At 40.9% G+C, this 22,423-nt stretch overlaps 1 protein-coding gene across 8 annotated transcripts in view; it reads right to left on the bottom strand.

Moving 5' to 3' along the window:
- Window positions 1–22,423, bottom strand: part of RUNX1T1 (RUNX1 partner transcriptional co-repressor 1) — a 147,099-nt gene that overhangs the window by 96,912 nt on the left and 27,764 nt on the right. For 4 of the 8 annotated variants that reach the window (XM_081919752.1, XM_081919753.1, XM_081919755.1 and 1 more), the window contains one exon: window positions 20,370–20,540. The exons of 3 other annotated variants lie outside the window; for them this stretch is intronic. In XM_081919752.1, coding sequence (XP_081775878.1) covers window positions 20,370–20,457 — 88 coding nt within the window. In that variant the 5' untranslated portion in view covers window positions 20,458–20,540. Of the gene's footprint in view, window positions 1–273; window positions 615–20,369; window positions 20,541–22,423 lie in introns of those variants that run through there. One more of the 8 variants, XM_081919757.1, reaches the window with a different exon arrangement.

The following is a 22,423-nucleotide window of genomic DNA, read 5'->3' as shown; positions in this document are numbered from 1 at the left end:
TCATTTCGTATTCAGAATTGCAATGTATTACGCACCGAGTAGTTTAACACACACACACACACACACACACATACATATATACACAGCTCTCTCCGCGCACATGCTAGAATTAGCCTCTACAACCGCTCTTCCCAAATGCCAGCCTTTATGCATTCTTCCTGCTATCAGAGAAAATCCAACTATAAAATGACTGTGAGCTTTCTCATTTCCGTCAAGGAGAAAGGGGGGTGTGGGGAGAGAGAGAGAGGGGAGAGGAGAGAGAGAATCACTCACCAGGCATCTTGAATAAAACAGACCCACTGCAAAAAGGCTCTCTCCCCAAAGCAGGCTTATTTGGGACTCAGCGCCTCCTGTTCTGGAATGAGCAGAGAGACGCAAGGAGGGCCATCCTAACTGGCTGTGGCAGTGTAGCTGGAGGCAGGATGCTGGGCGCCTGCATTTGCCAGGCAAAGACAGATGGAGAGCTGACACTCTGGGTTGCACTTGGAGCAGAAATGTGAATGATGACAGGAGCACATGTGGCCTTGAACCCAGCTCCGTCTCTTCAGGCAGAACAATGACAGCGATGTGTGTGCAAATTATCGCAACCCCCTCAGCTGACTCCCTGTACTGTACCTTTCACAGCAAGTTCCAGAGGACCAAAAGAATAGACAGTAAAATGCAGAGTGATAAAGCACCGAACACTGAATTATTCATTTTCTCCCTCTTTAAAAGTTAACCCTTTCTCTCACAGAAAGCGTCTATTAAAACCAGCGCTTCCTCCTCCCCCCCCTCCCAATTAACAGCTATAAATTTCAGCTCCAGTGGATTTGGGGGGTGCGGGGGAAAAATCTTGAGATTGCTTCTACGGTTTAAAGTACACAATGTGTGCGAGCACAGAAGTTTGGGCTTTGTTTTGTGTGCGTGTTTTTAAAGGAGAAGTGGGGGTGTGTGTGGAGAGAATTTTGCCATCAATGTGTCATTTTATCACAGCGAACAGAGTATCAAAATCATTCCTTTTGTCAGCTTCTCAGTGGCATGTATAAAATAGAACACACTTAGAGGCAGTCCACTTTCATTTTACTACAATGCTTTTAACCCCCCTGGGATTCCAGCATTGATACGCTCCAAACATTTGCCGCTTACTCTTCCTTTACCTTGCATGGTGATCCATGGGGGATGAAAACAAAATCTTCCCTGCAAAGCTTTTTTCAAAAGCTAAACAATCACGTCCTCCAGGTTTCTGCACTCCCCTTAAATGTTTATCCTTCACATGAATAACATATGCCTGGCTAGGTTCAATGCACTCTTCCCTATTAAGCTTTAATGGACACCATGATACATAAAACTACAAGTCTTTGTTACAGTGCTTTATCTAAAGCTGGCTATTTTCCTCTCAGCAGTCCCTCTTCAGTCCTTTGTAAAACATCCTTTGCCTCATAGGAGAAGCATATGCCTGAGTCACATCCCTTCTGCAACACATTTAGGCTTACAGAAAATTCCAGGAAAAGCAACTGTATTCTAAAGCCTGCCCGCCCCCCAAGAAAAACATATTTTGATCCAAAACAAGAGACAAACATTTTCACAGCTTTATGAGGGTTTTCTTCCTCTTTTTCTGAGCCTCCCTGTTCAAACGTTCAATGGCACTGTAAATCTACTGGGGGCTGGGAAGGAGATGAAGAATTCTTCAACGTTTCTATGTTTGAGGAATCGTTTTAGATCTTATTACCTTCTTTTACGTCTCCTCTATATGTTTTGTGTTCATTCTCTCCTCCTCTTCAGGGCACTCAAATCATAAAAATGTTCAGTCCTCATCTAATAAAAAATTGTTTTCAGGGCACAATTTGCATTTAGAAGCAAAGTCGTTTACGTTGAATAAACTGCCAACCTAACAACTATAGTGTCTGGGTATAAAAGCACACGCTAAATTGTCATGCAACTATTGTTGCATTTCAAGGTTGCCTTATTTTATTTTTTAAGGGGAAGGAAGGAAAAACACACAGTGGTTCCTTCGTGCCAGCCCTAATAACATAATGGCATCTATTTAGAGGGCAATGCTGTGCTCATCTTGGTCAGATGTCTAGCGTAGCCAGGATTCATATAATACATTGTTGATGAATCTAGGAGATAAAGCAAGTCTTATAAAGCAGAAGGTGTTACAATTGCTGGCAGCTAACTTTAGAAGACAAAAAGGAAAGAATAGATTTTGGAAATATTTATTCAATATACTGTTTAAGAGAGACCACGACTTCGTTATTTATTATTTAAAACACACACACACACACACACAAACAGCTATGCTTCACATGAAAGGGAGGGGGCATTTCCACTGTTGGAAAAGCAACCTTTCATCAATGTACAAGCAGAGAAGCAGCTGTAGAAATGGAGGGGGGGATAATAAATCTAAAGAGCAACATATCTCAATAAAATGGTACAATATTCAGTTTTAAAAGTGGGTCTTAATATCAGTACATTGTAAATCCTCAAGCTATGGCTCAGAAAATTGAACACTACCATATGCCATCTGATTATGCATCTTTTCTATGTGTAAAAGGGCTTTTTAAGCTGTTATCTGACTACAGTAATTGCCATTTAAATTGATCCACGTCAACAAAAACTGTATCCCTGGAGATTCTCACCTAGAAGACTACTTATGGAAGGGGCCCTAGCAGAATGCCAGTGCATCTGAGACTACTTCAGCATTTTCTCAAGCAGCCAGCTGCAGGAATCATTTCCCCCCTCTCATTATTTAATACTCTGAGGCAAGCAGCAACCCATTTGGCAGTCCTCCTCAAATAAATATTACTGGAGATTTTTTTAATGCAGCCACTTAAGGATTACTGTAACAATTTTTGTACCACTTAGTTATTTCATTTTTAAAAAATAAAATAAAGTGAGGCCAAAACGTGTAACAGTGATGGACAATCAATGTCAACAATTCTTTACTTTAAAAAAAAATTACCATTCTCTATTGGTTGCACATAGCAGATAAAAACATCAGTATAAAAGACTGCAGCAAAAGAAGTATTTTCACATGCAAAAGAACATTGCATCATACAAGGATTATATGCCAGAGACAACACAACAGGCTTGAGGTTATCTTATAAAAGGTTATTATCTTGTGTATATTTAGCCAGTGAATTATCCTGCAGATCGTCAAACTGCTTACAAAATAAAGTCAAATGATCCCATATGACTCCCCACAGCCAAGGCTGTCTCCAGGCCTCCACCCTACCCCCCAAAAAATATCCATTTGCAAAATTAGATTTATTTTGGACTTTAGATAGTTGTTATTCCATCACATTACCCATAGGGGGGAAATGTTCTCATACGCCAGAGCATTAGGCCTGTAACCCTATGCGCAATCATGTGCAGTGAAATTAATGGGACATGCAAGCATAATAAACAGTGTGCAGGTCCAGGATAGCAGTCTCCAGCTCTGAAGCAGGCATTTTTCTCTTGCTTACACCTGACTTAGCAACAGGGACTAAAGTCCTCTCAACTGCCTATGCAGCTAATGAAAGCTCTTTGTTAGCAGCGGAGGAAGAAATTGACTCAAAGCTTTTCTGCAGGCCTCTGCAACTTCCCCTCTCCCTTCCTAGCAGACTGTTGTGATACACTGTGACTTCACACAGTCGGTATTAAGTGAGTTAATTCAAAGGCATTGAAACCTCATTGATCCTAATTGAAAGCAATACACCCAACCAAATAGTTTTCTACCCCATCTGTTCTGGCCTGCCACCAGCTATTCAGTTCAGGACAATTAATAGTTTCAGATATTCTAACTGACCCAATAAAGGCACTCATTTAAGCAGGACTGCATTAACAAAGTGAAAAACCAAGGGCAAAATGGGTTCAAATGGAGCATTTTACTCCTACTTGGCGTTAACAAAGCTGAATAATGCTTATTCTGACTTTTTATGTGCAAGGCTTGATAAACTGAATGAGAAGGCACTCAATGATCAGGCAACGAGCATTGATGAATGGTCATTCGGACACCCCCTCATCTCCAGGCAAGGCTATTCCACAAAGTGGCATACCAGTTAGAAAGGGCAAACTCAATAATGTCCAGATTTCCTCACTTGTTTTTCCACTTTCAATCTTAGGCCACCGGCCACCAAATGAGGCTGACATATTGAAAAATAATCTTTTATGGGTGAACGGCAAGTAAAAATAGAGCATTAGCCGGGCTTTCAAATTCTGATCTGCTAAGTTTGTCAGACCCCAAAGATTTGATTTTCCACCCAGCTGGAAGCCGTTAGTGTTTTCACAAGGAATCTTACTGACAAGGCAAACCCACCTAATACATGAGCTGTTGAGTTTTTTGTGGGGAGATTCTATTTGGATGCCTTCCTAACTTTATTCAATAGACTGTCAACGTGATGTACAGTAAATACACTACCACATGAATACATGTATTAATTTCATACAGCTGGCAGTTGTGCTGCCCTACAGTATTTCTCTAATACATTTATGTCACTTTCCTTGCGCTTAAAATAATAATAATCCGAAACAGTAAGATGAGAATTAAATTTACATGTCACAGTTTTGGGGGTTTTTTGTTTGGTTTGGTTTTTTTACAAAAGAGAAATCTGTGTTCTCTTAGTGCAAGGACTTGTATTAAAATACTGCATCTGGATGCAGCAATGTTCCAACAGAGATCAGCCACACAAATAATTGATTTTTCTTTTTAGCACTGCCATGACACAATAACCACACTAAACCTTTTTTAAAAAAACAACAACAACCCTATCTTTCCTCAGAAACATTGCTAGAATACTAGTGACACATGATTTCAGCTTTGAATGTGCACATTAAAAAAAAAATACACACCAGATAATGCCAAGAGTTTTCCCTACACACTTCTTTATTGGCAAGGCTTACTCTGCTTCTTAAAATAGCTACTATGGGATTTTAGATCCTATAGCTGAGTGAAATGAAGATAGGGAAACTGTTTACACATTTACTTTAGAGAAATGTGTGTGTGTTTGTGTGAAAGAGAAGTTGCATTTAGTTTGTCAACTCATGAGTGCATGTTGGGATAAGATCCAGGGTGTACTCACAAAACCTTATTTCTAGATGTGTGCCTATGAACAGTCTTAATTGTATGTCTAAAAAAAGGTAAAATATGAATACAACAAACACTTGTGTGTAAACATGTGAACAGATACCATGGCTGACATTGAGTGTCATTAAGTAAAATGAGACAGTAACCTCAAGCAGCTGATTTGGGATATTTGTTTTGGAAAGTCAGCCCATTGTAAACTATTTAATTTATTGTTGCTGTATTTTCCTGTCAAGGAAGAGAGGCACCTGTGGGATTTTCAGCCTCAGAGGCCCATATAAGTTGCTAAGACTATGCACTTCAACCAGGGTGGGGGTAGTACTTGCTGCTGTGTCTTAGTCAGCAAAATGTCTTGACCCAAGAGATGAAGATAGAACTGGATTTGGCTCTGTCAAGTGTAGACATGATGGCAATCCTGGGCTGGCTGATTGTAATGTGTGAGAAACAGTCCTAAAACTATAGAACTGAGATTAAGTTAAAATCAACGCACATGTTTAATAAAAGACTCAACTAGGCAGGAGCTATCAGATCAGGAGATTAGTCTGGTACACCAAGTGGTAACAGGAATATGAGCCAAATGCAAAAATACTGTGAACTTAGAGAAATTCATTTGGGCCTCACATCATAGGTGCTCATAACATTTCCTGTGGAAGAAAAAGAGCAATAATAATACCATCCCAATTATACACTGTGGGCCAAAGTTATACTATCTGGGAAGCCTATGGTGGCATCTCAGTTTCCCACCTGTAAAATGAGAACAACAATGGGCTGCGTTTTGAAAGAGGATATGCAATAAAGTTTGTACTCCAGTCTGAAAATTAAAAGCGATCAAGCATACCAAGGAACTTGTGCCTCTTAACAGCAGCAAGAACTACTGCTACAGAGTTGGCCATGGGTCACAAATTTTACTTTCCACTATACAGAATATTGTATGCAGTATTGTAAAGTCTGACAAAATATACATTCCAATAGCCAGCAAATTCTAATATCCATTGCTTCAAAACTAGATCAAGTTTGGGATACTAACAGAGCCCCCAAGGGACTTTAATCTCCTATATTTTGACTTAAAGTGCTATTAAAACAAAGCTTCCTCATCCATTTCCTCCCTGTATGCAGAATACCCATTTCAGGGGAAACCTACCAACGTAAGGATGCATCATCAGGTCTAATTAGGAAATTCTGCCTTTATATAAATATTGCACATTCCCTTTTCCCTCTTAGAAACATTTTGATATTTGTGACATTCTTTCAGCCTTTAATGGGAGATTGCAACATTACCACTGAGAACTTTTGTTTTGTTTTGTTCCAGTGTCACCACCTCCCCGTTTTGACAGATAGCGAGTTAGTTTTGTTAAAATGCAAGGGGTGATAGCGTATGCTCCAGTGAACTTTCCCTCCTCTCGGCACCAGAGACAAAAACCTGCAGCTTTGCTCGGCGCTGGCAGCCATCTGGACAGCTTGCTCTCAATGTCTTCCCCACGCCACACTGCAGGCAACATTTCAGGGCTCCAGAGCTCTGTGGAGCTATTCATGACATACCAATTTCACATTTTCTGCTTCTACACTTGCAACAATAAATGCTAATGAGGACTGTGAATGACATTTTTAAAGACAATAAAAAAGGGGTCTCAAAATCCCTCGCATATGGAGATACTGTTTTCTAAACTTCACCTTCTGTTGGGGAACAATGTATAATTTAGGAGCGGGAGCAGGGAAATAACGGTAGGAGAAAAATTAGGGAAACCGAAGGATAACCAGGTCCTGCAGAATTGCGAGTAAAACAATGTCTGCAAGGTAGGCTAATGACACAGATTTTCAGACCACCTCTGCACTACCAACCAATCCTTGTGACCGCATTGCTGTTTCTTATCAGGAGAGCTCATTAATTATTGTCTGCTTGCAAGGGAGCGGGGAAGGCAACCTTAAATGATCACGCATAACCTCAAAAAGCCATACATTCCAACAATTTAATTGCTAATCTTTAGATGAGACTGGGGGTAAACTGTTATCATTAATTGGTTGGAAATGCTACGCTTTCATAAAGATTAATGCAATGACCGAGTGTGGGCAAGCAAAACTATCTAATGTTTTCTCTTTTTCTGAAAACAAAAATGCATTTTACAGTGCCCTTATTAATACAAATGGCTAATATGCTTGAGCTTCAAATGTGATCACTTATCATTAACAGGGATTAAGATACTTTTCACAAGATCCACCAGGTGGAGCAAATATGCAACACTACAGAATTCTCAACATAAATTCAGATCACCAGAGTGGGGGTGCGGGTGGGAAGCTCTCCCCCTTCCCTGCAGTTTCTTCCTCCTTTTCTTTGCAAACGTGTAATTGACTTATTTACCATACAGTAGAACCCTCGTAATCTACCTCAACATTACCCAAATACCTTGACTATCTGAGTTTGCCGTGTTCCCCCCATATTTGGTGTGATATTTTTCAGTTATAACGGCCAAACTCCCAGGTCTTACGCAAGGGATACACTTTTTAATTACCTGCTTACATTGCAAAAACAACTGGCTCCTTCTCTCCACAGAACTCACAATGATCAATTTAAAGGATGAAAGAGCAGTTTTGCAGCTTGGCTATGAATGTGTGGTGCCCATTTAGCGTGGGTTCCTGCATCACCTTGGCACTCCAGTTGTTGCTGCAACACTAATCCTCCCCACACTTTCAGGTAATGTGAGAAACCCAGAACCACATGGATGGAGCCCCTACTGCAGATCTTCCTCATATGCTGAGATAGCTCAGTTGGTAGAGCGTAAGACTCCTAACCTTAGAGTTGTGGGTTCAAGCCCTCTGTTGGGCAAAAGATTCCTGCATTGCAGGAGGTTTAACTTGATGGCTCTTGTGGTTCCTCCCAACTCTACAATTCTATGATTCTAAGTGAGTCCAGTGCTAAACCAGCTTCTTAAGGACTGATGCTGGCATACCGTTACTCTTCTTATTGTGAATTTCTCCGGTGTGGTCCTGGACTTCTCCTATTACTCAACTGATGTTGCAAGGTTAGAGTAAAACACTTTGGAAGCCTAGTTTAAAAGCAGCACAACTGTGTGTGGTGCTAAGAAGCATCAGCACTGGTAAAGAACAAGGGTTGATGATGTTAAGGTGGAACACATTTTGGCTAGGGACTGCCTGAAAGAAATCAATAGCAATTGGGAAGACACTATAAATAAAGAAGTTGGTCAAGTATTGTGTGGCCCATAATTAAGGAACATGGATCTAGCACAATCCCAAATTCCAGCTTTCATTTTTAAAAAAATGTCCAGCCTTGGCAAAGAATAATTCACAAACTTCTGTGAGAGAGAGTCAGCATGGTGTGGTGGTTAAGAGCGGTGGACTCATAATCTGGTGAACCAGGTTTGCGTCTCGCTCCTCCACATGCAGCTGCTGGGTGACCTTGGGCTAGTCACACTTCTTTGAAGTCTCTCAGCCTCACTCACCTCACAGAGTGTTTGTTGTGGGGGAGGAAGGGAAAGGAGATTGTTAGCCACTTTGAGACTCCTTAGGGTAGTGATAAAGCAGGATATCAAATCCAAACTCCTCCTCTTCTTCTGTGTGGTTCTGGTATTAGGACCAATTTCCTACCTGAGGGCACTCTGTCTCAAACCTCTTCTCATTTCTACTAATACTGTGGGAGTCCGTCTCATGGCACCTTCTTTCAACTCCTCTCTTGCAAATAGTCTGAAAATCCCACCCCCTCTGTATTTTTGCTTCTTTCCTTGACAGTCACCTTGCCACCAAAAGCAACTTTCTCCAGTCCCCTTCCTCAGCTCCTGTTAGACCCAAAACCTTCTCCAGACTAATTTCTACCAACTTCCCCCTCCCTATCTTTCATCCTAGTTCCCGTCACCTTTTGCATCTCTGATAGAAAGCCCAGAAGCATTCCCCTGTATCCGCCCCCCTCTTTCTACTAAGACTCTTTAAAAAGTTTCTTGAACATGGCTCCAAGAACTGGACAGTTATGTTCGGGTGCTTCTAGTTGGGTGCTTAATACTGGAAATGAGTCATTGAGATGTTGCAAATGAGGCATTGGAACAGGATGTTTTTAAACAAAAAACTTACTGGATTTCCCCAGAAACCTGAACCTGGTAAATCTGGATCAAATGTAGGGCGGGATATATGGGCTGTAATTTGGGGGACAGTGATGTCATGTGGATATTGCAAAAGACTTGCATGTATGAGGATGACCTACCCCACAATAAGCACTAGTGTGGAAGCATCCTTAATGTAGCTCATATATGTACCATACTTATTTAAAGGTTGAACAGATGTTTATGGTCATTTTCATGCACACATAGTTTTTTTCATGCTGATCTAATACACTACTTGCTATACATAGAAACATAAGAAGTAGCCTTAAACTGAATGAGGCCATTAATCCATATAGCTCAGTATGGTTTAAACTGAGTGGCAGTGGCTCTCCAGGGTTTCAGGCATAGCTCAGTAGGTAGAGCATGAGGCTCTTAATCTTAGGGCTGTGAGTTCAAGCCCCACATCGGGCCTTTTCTGCAGTGGCTCCTCGTCTGTAGAATGCTCTCCCCAGAGAAGTTCATCTGGGGCCTTCATAATACACCTTTAGGCACCAGGCAAGAACGGTCGTTTTTAACCAGGCCTAAGGTTGATTTGATTGACATCCTGTGCCCTTTTAAAATCTGTGTGGGGGGTGTGTGTGAAATTGGGCTGTTGCTGTTTTTATTTTTAATACGTATTTTGTGGTTTTATGTTCTGATTTTATTCTGTGAACTGCCCTGAGACCTACAGGTATAGGGTGGTATATAAATTCAATAATAATAATAATAATGATAATGATAAATGACATACGTGGTCCCTTCCAACTATATAATTCTATGACTCTTCCAGCTGTACCTGGTGCCAAAGATTTAGCCTGGAATTTTCTTCATGCAAAGCAGGTGATAGACCACTGAACTTCCCCTTATGTAAGCTTATTTGTGTTTTGTTGGTAAATTACTGAGATTTCCCAGCCCTCTCTTTCAAGAGAAAACCTGCTCTCACACCCTGAACCATGTAATCCAGTGCAAACTAGTCAGTTTATAGATGATTTTAACTTTTATTTTATCCACCACACCAAATTATTTCCTGTAGAAAGTTCACAGAAAGATCAACATAAGATTATCTAAACCAAAATGGAACACTTCAGTCCCAGAAGCAAGCCAGTTAACATGTAAGTGAACAATACATCAACGCCAGTTTTATAAAGGGAAATAAAAAACAGCCACCTTTTTTTTTTTTTTTGATAAGGGGGAAAAAATCCCCAGCCTTTATGCCAGCGTTGTCAGGACTGGGAGAACAGCACCGGCAGGAACCTCACATTCCTGACCAAACCCTCTTGTACACAATACCTCCTGAATGAAAGGAACCCAGGCCAGGCAGAGATAGCCGACTGTCAGGAACCGGCCCTGACGTTTGTGGACAGACAGGGTTGGCTTTGCAGGATGTCAGAGCAGCAAACTGCAGCTAGAGATACTGGACTTTCACACACTTTCAGATTGGATGTTTTGCTCTTCAGGTAATTAAACAAGGAAGCAGGGTCTGATGGTACGAGCCTGACCCCGGTGGTGTGGCTCCATAGTTCTGCATATCAACTTCCGCAAGAACTGCCTGGAGCATCAACAGAATCTTCTCTATGTGCTCCTTCTTCCTCCCCGCCCCCTTCCACCCTCCTTGAAACAAGTCTCTTAAAGAAATAGCCAATTTTTCAAGGAGTATGTTTTCTCATATTTAAGTGCAATTAATTGCACTGTGTAAGCAGCCTTACGATCTTTTGTTTAAAAAGAAATTGGGGTGGGGGGTAGAGAAGCAAGGATGATTGTTCTTTGCTAGACATTCTGCAAAATGTTGCCAGCTACTGAAGCAACCTGGGGTAGGTTATATATTATGTATCTAATAAGTAAGCAATGAATTAACATCAATGGATGTCATCATGGCTTTCTGCAAAACACCTGCCTCTGTAAGAAGTATTGCAAAACTAACATTCTGATACTGTATTGCAAGCCTTCTTGTTACTGGAGAAACAATAGGAAGTCAGCTATGGTGGTATTGTAGAGTTTTCTCTCCCTTTGTTCAATTTCCCTCCGCCGCTCAAGATTTTTTTAAAAAATCAGCTTCACCCTCACCCACAACACTAACAACTTCTGAATGCTTTGAAACGCAACATATGACTTGCAAAGCAATGTCAAAGCAAACACAGGGACAGCTTTGCAATTGACCTAATTTCCTGTTTTAAGATGCCATCTGAAACAAAATAGGGTTGCTTTTAAAATTAAAAATAAAATAAAAATAAAAAGCTAAGTAACGTATTCTCCTTTGTCTCAAGAATCTGCAGAAGGGAACATGGGCTGAAAGACAAGAGAAGGAAGAGTACAAAAGCAAGCTTGCTTGTCTGTGTTCAACACAAAGAACATTAAATGAAAACAACTGGCATGCTGCCAAATTCCTATAGAGGCAAAGAGATTCAAATAAATTGATTTCACGCATCACACTGACCTGGGATCAGCGAGCAGTGGTACAATATACTCAGAACTCTGTGTGAGGCAAAGCCCATTAATGTTATCAGACCCTTAGTAGATTACCAAACAGAAAATGCTCTTTCTCTCTGTCACACACACAAGAATCCCTCTAAAAAGATAAATTTTAGGCTGAATTAAAATATGTTTTGTTTTAAAAGTTACAACGCTCACCCGCCACATATCTCATTTATTGGTAATGATAGCTACAAATGTTCTAAAGACAGGTTTTATTGTATTCAATATCTATTGTTAAATGCACCCCACTTCCCCAAGTGGTGTGATGTTCCAGAGATGGTGTTGCCGAGTTCAGTTTCCTGTGGATAGGAGAGGACTGGAGAGCTACAGAGTCTTTGTCAGATTTGCTTTATTTACAAATATACAAGCAGAACATGAGGAGAGGCAAACAAGTGCTCCTTCAAGGCAGCTGCACACTTGTTTCACCTAGAAACCCATTCTTTCTGCTTCCAATTCTCCTAATGTCCCTCTAGCCCTTCTCTCCTTTCCCTCATCTAGAAGAGATCTTCTCCAAGCTTGGATAGCTGTCTCCTTCTAAGATACAGGGATAGTCCCAGATTTACAGAAGCCACCCCGGTTTCTGATTTGATCCTGGAATGTCCCACTTTTCATCAGGATGTCCTTATTTTCTTCGGATAAATGTTGGAGGGTATGGAATAGAATGTCACCAGGGCTTTTTCAGCTGGAACTCACAAGAACTCTGTTCCGGCACCTCTCAGGTAGGCACCACTGCCATCATAAGGGAAAAAGGGAGGCATTTATGGTGACTTCTGGCACCTATTTTTCTAGAAAAATAGCACTGGATGTCCCTATTTTTAATTGGAGAAATGTTGAAGGGTATGGAAGAAGATGTCCCTATTTTTATTGCAGAAATGATGGAGAGTATGTAAAGAGATTCCATCTATGAGGAAGCCATATCCTGTTAGCCCCACTGATGAAATAGCAACCACCAGCAAATCTGCCTAACAAAGGAATGGTTGAGGCAGCCATTCTTACCCAGTGGTACTGTACTAACAACCCCTAAGCCAGTTGAGGACCATCTTACCTTGATTCCATTGTGTTGGCAGTGCAGATGACAACTGCAAACCTTATGTGGTGTGCATCAGTCTTTCTATGCAAATTATTTTAATTCCTTACCCCTACGGTTATGATTCATGGGTTCTCACTTAATTTTATTTTGATTTTAAATGTGATTTGAATTGTATTTTAAACTAATCATTTAATTTTGTGTTTTTAATGTGTTATATGGTGTTAGCCACCCTGAGCCCAGTCTCGGCCAGGGAGGGCGGGGTATAAATATATTATGATGATGATGATGATGATGATGATGATGATGTCTGTGAGGGCTCAATGTGTGCCACCTTCCCTTCCTTTTACAGAAGGGGAAGAACTGCATTAATCAGGTCAGATCCTGATGCTTGTGGCCTCCATGCACAGGGGAAAGAATTGTATGGATCAAGCCTAGATTATTATGGCCTTCATGTAGTGCATTGTCACAGGGGAGGCTATGTACCTGCTCATTCAAAACTCAAAAAGATCAGCCAGCTAGGTAAAAAGTTGAAAAAGAGGACTTGGATAATTAGAAGCTTTCTTTTCACCATTCCTGCATTTATTTACAGGACAAGTAACTGTGTCAACACTGGGATTTCCATTACAGCACAGTATCTCCAACAATAAAAGAGCTTCTCATAAAGTTGGATGTTCAAAGTCATACAATGAGCACAGTTATCTGTGAGCAAATGCAAGGAGAGAAGGCAAGGGAATTCCCTACCTGGCTTTAATCAATAACCTCTAAAGCCAGTTGTCCTTTATGTACCCAAGGGAGTCATGCTTCCTTTTATTTTTATTTTATTTATTTTTTGGATAGACCACTGCAGTCACACAACATCCTGGGAGAGATTGTACATAACAATAAGCAACTGTTGCTAACAATGTCTGGGCTTCCTCGCCCACAACAATGTTGATAACAGAAGGAACAAATTCACAGCCTCAAAGAGTGAAACCAAGAGCCACATTAAATGCATGATTGAAGCAAATGATTGGGGTTGCAGCGAGCTGTATTTAAGCTCTCCTTCCATCGTTCCATCATTGTCCCAACAACAAAAACCCACCACTACCAACTACTAGCAGTTTTCTTCCTGGGACAAATAGTTTAATGAAGGCTATTTTTGTTGGGAAGGAAGTTTAAGCCCGGCTCCTCAATCCTGGTTCCAATCCTGATCTCCCCCACAGCTACTGCTTTTTAATTGCAACCATGCAATTAATATATGATGTAGTTTGCTATTCAGAAGCATCTGTTTGTGCCACATCAGCTGCCACAAGAGGTAGGGAGAGCCACCAGCTTGGATGACTTTAAAAGAAGATTAGAGAAACGCATGGATGCTAAGGATATCACTGGCTGCTAGCTACGATGGCTGTATTTGACCTCCACTGTGGGAAGCAGTATGCCTTTGAATACCACTGGCTGGAAACCACAAGTGGGAAGAGTACTATCGCATTAAGGCTCCACTTGTGGGCTTCCCATAGGATATTTTTGGCCATTGTGATGTGGAGTAGATAAGCCATTGGCTTTGTGTTCTTATTTTTAGGCTCACACCCACTAGCCACGTGGATCCCATTTGTGTGGAGACACTCTAAGAATGATGACAAACCACAGGGCCACCAGGGGGCTGGTCAGCAGGGGCATCAGTATTTGTAGAATTTGTGGGATGCTCCTTTTAATGAGGTTTGGCTGATACCTTCATTGTGCACCTTTAGGCACCAGGCAAAAAACATTCCTCTTCAACCAGGCCTTTGGCTAATTAACATCTTATACCCCCCCCCTTAAAAATGAGTTTGACCAAACTGTGGGAGGCAGTGGAAGACAGGAGTGCCTGGCGTGCTCTGGTCCATGGAGTCACGAAGAGTCAGACAAGACTAAACGACTAAACAACAACACCACCTCTTAATGAGGTTTGGCTGATGTCTTCATTATGCACCTTTAGGCGCCAGGCAAAAACATTCCTCTACAAAACCAGGCCTTTGGCTAATTAACATCTTATATCCCCTTAAAATGTGTTCGAGGGAGGGGGTGGGGAGGGGTTAATGGCTTGTGGTTTTTTTGTTTGTTTGTTGCTTTTATATTGTATTTTTATGTTGTGAACCACCCTGAGATGTGAGGATGATGGGTGGTATACAAATTTAATAAAAATAAATAAAATAAATATTCAAGGGTGTGGCTAGCAGATTTTGCAACTCCCTCCTGGTCCAGCTGTCCCTTCCATGCACTGGACATGTGCATGGAAGAGGCTCAAGTTAATTCCTGTAAGGGGATATGTTTAAAGAGATTGTTGATACTCTTTTAACTTACTTTAAACTCTAAAGCAATTAAGAGGTCAAAGTAAATTCAAGATTTGTTATAACAGAGTAACAGATAGCGAAAACTTTTCCAGTTTTTTATTGACTCTCCTTTGCCCTTTCCAAGGTAATTGCTTTTCAAATGGAATTATTTTCTTCCTCTGCAATTTTGCCTACATTTTACATCGTCTTTATTCTATTTTGTTGTTTTTCTAAATCTGGAATCCTGCCCAGCATTTTCTTATAGGCTCAAACAGGAAACTGAGCAGAATGGTCACCTCTCTTAATTGTTCCAAATCAACCTGGCTTACTCAGACAAAATGTGTTCTTTGTGAGCCAAAAATCAATTGTGCACAGAACTTCTAACTTTCTATACATTCCTGTAGCTGTTAATTAGACAAATGTCTCTAAAATGCTTTTATATTTTTGATGTTAAACTGTTCAATACTTCAACACAATGCTATCCAAACTCGGAGCTTCCAAAAATGATAGTGGGAAGCACCTGACATAAACAAAGAGCACACCAACAGGGAGTATGCACAATATGATTCAGTTCAGATGTAACACCAAACCATGGTTTGTTGATACATGGACAACACTCCAGTTCTTTCATGGACTACTGGTTCTTGTTAATCCATAGTCTATCACAGCATTTGCTAGCCTTGTATGCTACAACTCCCATCAGCCCTGACCACAGGCCAGACTGAAGACAGATGGAGTCCAAACTATCAGGATGGCACTAGGTTGAAGGCGGCTTGTCTACCATTTCAGCTGAACTGTGCAGACTAGTTTGCAGTAGTTGTTTTTTCTTCTTCAGTCTGAATATATGGTCAGGGGAATCAGGGAAGGAATGAGGAAGAAAAGAGGTGAGGGAGATTCATACACCCAAGAATTAACTGAGTAACACTGAACAGAGATAAACATGTTGCCAAAGTGAAGTGCTTTTAAGTCCCACTGGTTTCAGTGTGGAGTCAAACACCTATGTACCCATATAATAGAAATCTATTGCATTTAAAAGTGTTGAGCTTCAGCAGGATTGAATGCATAGTGTGTGAACTACCCTAAAAATGCTGCTTTTCTTTCAGCATGCAAAATAACCTGCATGTTTATCTTTTTCGTCATCCGTTTTGGTGATTCATTAATGTAACTCACACCAACAATTAACATAATGCCAGAAAGCCACAATCATTTCACACATGATTGGGGGGAGAACATTCTAGCTATTGGAGAGCTGAGGACAATTCCATATCTAAGCATCCCAAAATTCCCTTAAACGTCTCTTATGGATAAACAATCTTTCAACAGTAGTCACACAACACAGAAATGACTCCTTGATAACAGAAGAAGTAAGGAATCAAGGCTTAAGGAAAAGGAATCTAGGAATGTACACTAAACCCAACAAAAGCATGGGGACAGCATCTGCTTTAAAGCTCAGAAAACAAAGGGGAGATTATTACCTTCAGTAGTCAGAACAGATATAATTTCCAAAGACTCCTATGGGCAGTAAACATGGTGAATTTTCTTTGCACAGGATTAACACTGAACCTTTTTCAGTGTGCGCAACTGGATGTCAGATCAAAGAAGGGCTGGATGATATCATGGATACACCATGAAGCAACTGGTATTTATTTACCATAGGTGCTAACTAAATAAAGCACTGTAAGCCCCTTCTATGTGGGCTGGCTCTCAGAATAATGTTTTAAGGTAAGGAAGAATTAAATTTTTGTGGGAGAGGGCTGGTTGCTTTCTAAATATTATCTTAATGCATTCTAGCAAATGGATGCCTTATATTTTGGTTACCGGTAATCTGACTGTTAAGATTAGGAAAGCTTCACTTTGTTAAAGAAATGATGGGGGATTAATAACTGCACTTTCGTCCCTCCACCATTATCCTCAACAACCCTGTGAGGTAGATTAGGATGAGAGAGAATCACTGGTCCAAGGTGACACTGAGGCTTCTAAACTTTGTCTCTCAGGTCCTAGCTCACTTAACATATTTTCACCTTACTCCACATTATGAAGGGAAGGTGTAGAAGTGAGCAAATTGGCAGGATGGAGATACTCTCTCCCTCTAGGGGCATATTCCCTGTTTCTTGCTGTGTAATTAGAATTCCATACGCCTATTAGCATATGCCACAACTCAACCATGGCTGCCTGGCTGGTTGCATTTTGGGTCCTATTTTGGATATCTTGCAGATGTATTTATTTCCCTTTCCTAACAAATTTGCCAGTATGTTTAGGTAGATTGCAAATTACAGCTTTTGGATACTAAATCTGTCTGACCCATATTTATTTGATTTGATTTAATGTATTTATATACCAATGAAAGCCAATGCATTGTAGCTGTTAGAGGACTGAACTAGAACCAGAGGCAGCCATGTTCAAATCTCCACACATGCATGAAGCTTACTTGTTGACCTTGACCAAACACTGCCTATCAGCTTAAGATACCTTGCAGGGTTAGCGTGATGCTGAAAGCCAGTGAGAACCATGTACACCACCTTGTGTTTTTTGGAGGAAGTAGTAAACAAGACACTCGGTTAATTAATATGAAGCACCATGGCTTTTTTCCCAGCCAGAACTCACTGGAACTCCAGCACCTCTCAGATGGGTGCCATTGCCATTCTAAGAGAATGAGGGAGATGTTTGTGGTGAGCTCTGCCACCCCTTTTTCTAGAAAAATAACACTGCAAAGCACCATTATTATAATACAGCCTATATTGGTATTTTACACTTTCCTCTTCTTTTGCAAATTAGTTATTATTACATTTGTAAATGGCCCTGCCTCCAAAGTGCTCAGGGCAATGTAAGGTAGGTGGGAGTTTGAACGCTGAGCCCAAGGTCAACTAGTGAGCTTCATGGTTGGGTGGGGATTCTACCCTAGTTCTTCCTGGTCCTTCAAATATAGGCTGCTTGTTATTGTCATCTTCAGACAAGCAGATGTGGAAGCCTTTCCCATTTCCAACCCAAGGCATTATTACTGATATTTATGACTGCAGTCACATGTGCTGGGAGCAGTAGGTCAGTATTAGTAGCAACTGCCTGTATTACCAATGGCGATCTTTGGTAACAAAGCAGAAGAAAAACTTTTTTGACCATCGACAGACCACCTTATTTAGCTTTGCTACATACTGGTATCTCTCATGCTGGGGTAGGAGGAAACACTGACATTTCAGCCTAGCTTCGTGTCTGTTTTTCATTAGCAAGCAGATAAAATCTGACCCTTAACCATACCGTTTGAAAGGGCAACTTTTTAAAAAACGCAAAGGATCTATTCCACTGAACTTGGAAGAAGGTTGCTGCATGCATTGTTATCACATGACTCCCTCCCCCCCAAGTGCAGCTATTAGGGCTCCAGAAAGTGCCTGACAGCATTGCCTCTTAATTTGCTTGACAAAATTTCAATTCAGTTCAAGATCGGTGGCCAAATTTTCAACACTGAATGCACATGCTTAGAAATCAGCAGATGCTCTTAGGATTCAGATTTTATTGGTCTGTCTTTCAGAACTTAGTGATCTACTACCTATTATAATCCAATGAGAGGTACTCATTTAAAACACATTTATTATGGTGGGGAAAAGCAAAGCATGTGCTTAACACTGCCACGGAAGTAAATGGGACTTTAAAAAGCACTTTCTTACAGCGGGTCTGGTTGAGTCATGAAACACAAAGGGCTGTACCAGATGTTCTCAAAGTTCTCAGGCCTTTCTGAAGGCTGCACTAGTTTGCTAGGACACGTTCTAAAAATGAAAAATGACTGCCATCCGCTAGGTATTTTTAAATACCTTGATGGAATGAAGAGGCAGATTATGAACTTTGGGAAAGAATCACAGCTCATTGGTGGAACACAGGTCACAGATTCAGTCCCCAGCATCTCTGGGTAGGGCTGGGAAATATTCTCTTTCTGGAACCGCTGTCAATCAGTGCCAACAATACTGAGTTAGATTGGGTGTAAGTTTCCTACAATTCCTAACATGCAGCAAGGTCCCATTAGGTGAACCATCTGTGGGAGTTTCAAGGGAACTGAAAAGCATTCCAGTAAGATGGTGAAACTTCCAGGAAGCTGAAGTGTTAGTAACAGCTGCTCCCATATGAAATAGGCATGAAAAATGACTCTGGGCAGAGCTACAAGCAAATATAGTGTTCATAGCTTGAAGAGATCAGAATGGCAGGAAATAGCTACAGTTTTTCATGGACTGCCTCCAAAAATATTTGAATCTATTGCGGCTTTCATCTGTAATGGACATACCCTTTGTACTTTATATACACACGTAAGTATAGATCAAAACATAGGTTCGAAATATAGTTAACCTTTCGACTCACTTGAAATATTCAGTCATTCAGATAAACCCACATACTGTAAAACTGTCAGGAACATCATCCAACCCTCCACACCAACAGCCTTAAATGCAAAGTGGACATAGCCCCACAGTCCTTAAGCCTCTTAATCTGCATTGGTCTCATTAGATTTGTTCTGGGTAAGTGGACTGTGACATAAGCATTAAATAACTATTCATATGTACCTCAAAGCTTGCCAAATCTATATATGCAATGGGATTGGGGTACCTTATCTTGCAGCCTCTCTCAGCTGTACCTGCCCCACCTCTGTATTTACCCTGAATGGCATTGAATGATGTCCACTCACTTGTGAAATGGGACTTTCTTGCACACACCCAATACATGTTCCAATGGGTCTTCCAGGAGCATATTGTGAGTGTGGGAGGGAGGGTGGACAACAGGGGAGATAGAAGGTAGAGGACCCCCACCGTGTAAGCAGGTGCCTGCTTTTACAATGTTGGATCTATGCTGAAGGTTGTGCCAACTGTTTCCTGCTTCTCTAAAGACCTTTCTTCCTTGCTACCCCACAGGCTTAGAACCACATCGCAGAACACCCTGTGCCTTACTTCTTTCAAATCCCTCTTCAAAATCCACCTTTTCCGCTAAGAATTGCATATTGCTTCCCTTCCTTCCTTCCTCTGTACCAATGGGACCAATGTCACAGTTCAACCCTCTCAACTGTGATGCTACAAAATCAGAGAGAGGGTGGGATTCCTACCCACTAGGCCTATGCACATTATATTGTATGAAAACAGACAACATTTCATTTTTTACATCCAAAATGTGGCTGTAAGATGGGCTGGAGGTGCGGCAGGAAGGGTGTGTGTTTGTGTGTTACAAATCTACTCCCTTCCTCTCAAATTAGGCATTTCATGCTTTGAGATAAATATGAATAGGGCATCTCTCCACAAGTTCTTCATGCATAACCATCCAAAATCTGAAAGCCCTACAAGGTTAGATTCCAAGGGAGGGATGGGAAGCACATGGAATAACAAGGAGAAGATTGAAAGCACAGTTACAGAGGGACAAGGCACAATAAATCAAATTAATTTCTTTCTCATAAATAGCATGTTAATTACAAATCTGTTCCTTACCTTGGCAAAATTCAAAGTTCCCTTTTTTCCGGCAGTCACCTATTACTAAACTCAGTGCTCTCCAAGTGTTTCTTTTGACAGATATCATTCTCCACCAATCGTCCTGCTAATTTCCTCTCCTTTTCTGACTGGGACAGATATTACGTTCACCAGCCCAGAGATCAATCTTTTCTATTGACAACAACAAAAGGAAAAAAAACACGCACATATCACAGCCAGTTTGAAGCACAAAGCCCCTTTATTGACATGCTATCTATCTATATCTATATCTATCTATATATGTAACAGAAGTAGTAACTATAATCCTAAAGTAACTTCTTTATTATTGCATTTTAAAACCAATTCTTTTTTAAAAAAATATTATTCCCAGAGGGAAGGAGGGAAACTAATGCATATACTGTGAATTACAAACAAGTCAAACATCAAAACTTAACTGGGTCAATTGTTCATAGGAAAGTAACTTGTATCAGGTCAGATTATATTTCCATCAGGCTCTCCAGAGTATCAGGAAGAGATCGTTCTTATGGCTACTATCTAATATTTTTAACTAAAGATGTCAGGCATCAAACCTTCTGCATACAAACTTGTTCTTTACCACTGAGCTATGGTATTACCCCCCCCCCCCACCATATATTACCTCCTGCTGTTTTATATAAGGTCAGAATTTTTACCAATAACCCCCAGGATTCACAAACTACTAAAAAGAAGCATACCCAGTCCTGGGTCAATGATGCTATTATTTATTTATTCATAAATATTTTTAAACTTCTCCTCGTGCTCACATTCAAGAAGCATGATTAAAATAAAATGAATCACATCAAGACATAGTTTTCAACTGTTGTTAGTGCTGCATTTTATATTGCTGTAACACCCCCAACCCATGGATCTTCTGATTATTACGATAATAAATAAATACAATAAAACATATTCCTATTAACATCTACGGAATTAAACTAGTTGAATGCTCTAAAACACTTTGAAAGTATTATACTACCCAGCTCTGTAGCTGCAACTGTTTCCAAAGAGCTGCCGTACTAATATCCCATTTACTTCAACATGGTTAGTATACCATAGCCAAGGAATTCTGAAGTGTGTGCCAGGGCACCCTTAATATGCCAGGGAAAATAAAGCACCCATCAGAAAGAAAAGGCTGCATTATTACATGAATCCCTCCTCTTTACTTGCCTCCTTCCAGACAACATCTGCTGAGGGAGGGCAAATATGCTGGGTCTCTTTATCAGGCCTGATGGAATTATTTAACCACTTCCAATGCAGCAGTACAGCAGAATTATTCCTTTTCAGTAGACACTTCCCATTCCATTGCGCATCCATTCTAACCCAGGAGTGGGGAACCTTTGATCCTCCAGCTGTTGCTGAACTACAACTCCCGTTGGCTCTGGCAAACATGGCCAGGGATGATGGGAACTGTAGTTCAAGCAACATCTGGAGGGCTGAACGTTCTCCACTCCTGGTCTAAGAAATAGACTGCATCCAACTATTTGTAAAAGCTGTTTGACAGAGGAACATTCTCCCTCGGGAGGTTGTGCACTCTACTTCCTTGGGAGTTTTTAAGCAGAACTCGGATGGCCCTCTGTCATGGATGCTTTAGATGAGATTTCTGCAATGCAGAGGGTTGGACCAGAAGACCCTTGGGATACCTTCCAACTCTACAATTCTGTGATTCTATAACTACATTATAACTAAAATAGGCATACTGAAACCAACGGGCTTAAGTTAAGTATGTGTAAAGTTACATAACCATAAGTGGATCTACACCAGGGGTCAGCAAACTTTTTCAGCAGGGGACCGGTCCACTTTCCCTCAGACCTTGTGGGGGGCCGGACTATATTTTGGGGGAAAAATAAAGATGAATGAATACCTATGCCCCGCAAATAACCCAGAGATGCATTTTAAATAAAAGCACACATTCTGCTCGTGTAAAAACACACTGATTCCCAGACTGTCTGTGGGCCAGATTTAAAAGGCAGTTGGGCCGGATTCGGCCCCTGGGCCTTGGTTTGCCTACCCATGGTCTACACTGACTTATCATCATC

This window comes from Podarcis melisellensis (genome assembly GCF_964234715.1).
Source record: "Podarcis melisellensis genome assembly, chromosome: 7".
In the NCBI taxonomy this organism is placed as follows: Eukaryota; Metazoa; Chordata; class Lepidosauria; order Squamata; family Lacertidae; genus Podarcis; species Podarcis melisellensis.
The sequence above is the reverse complement of the archived record's forward strand: the minus strand, read 5'-3'. Positions and strand labels throughout refer to the sequence as shown.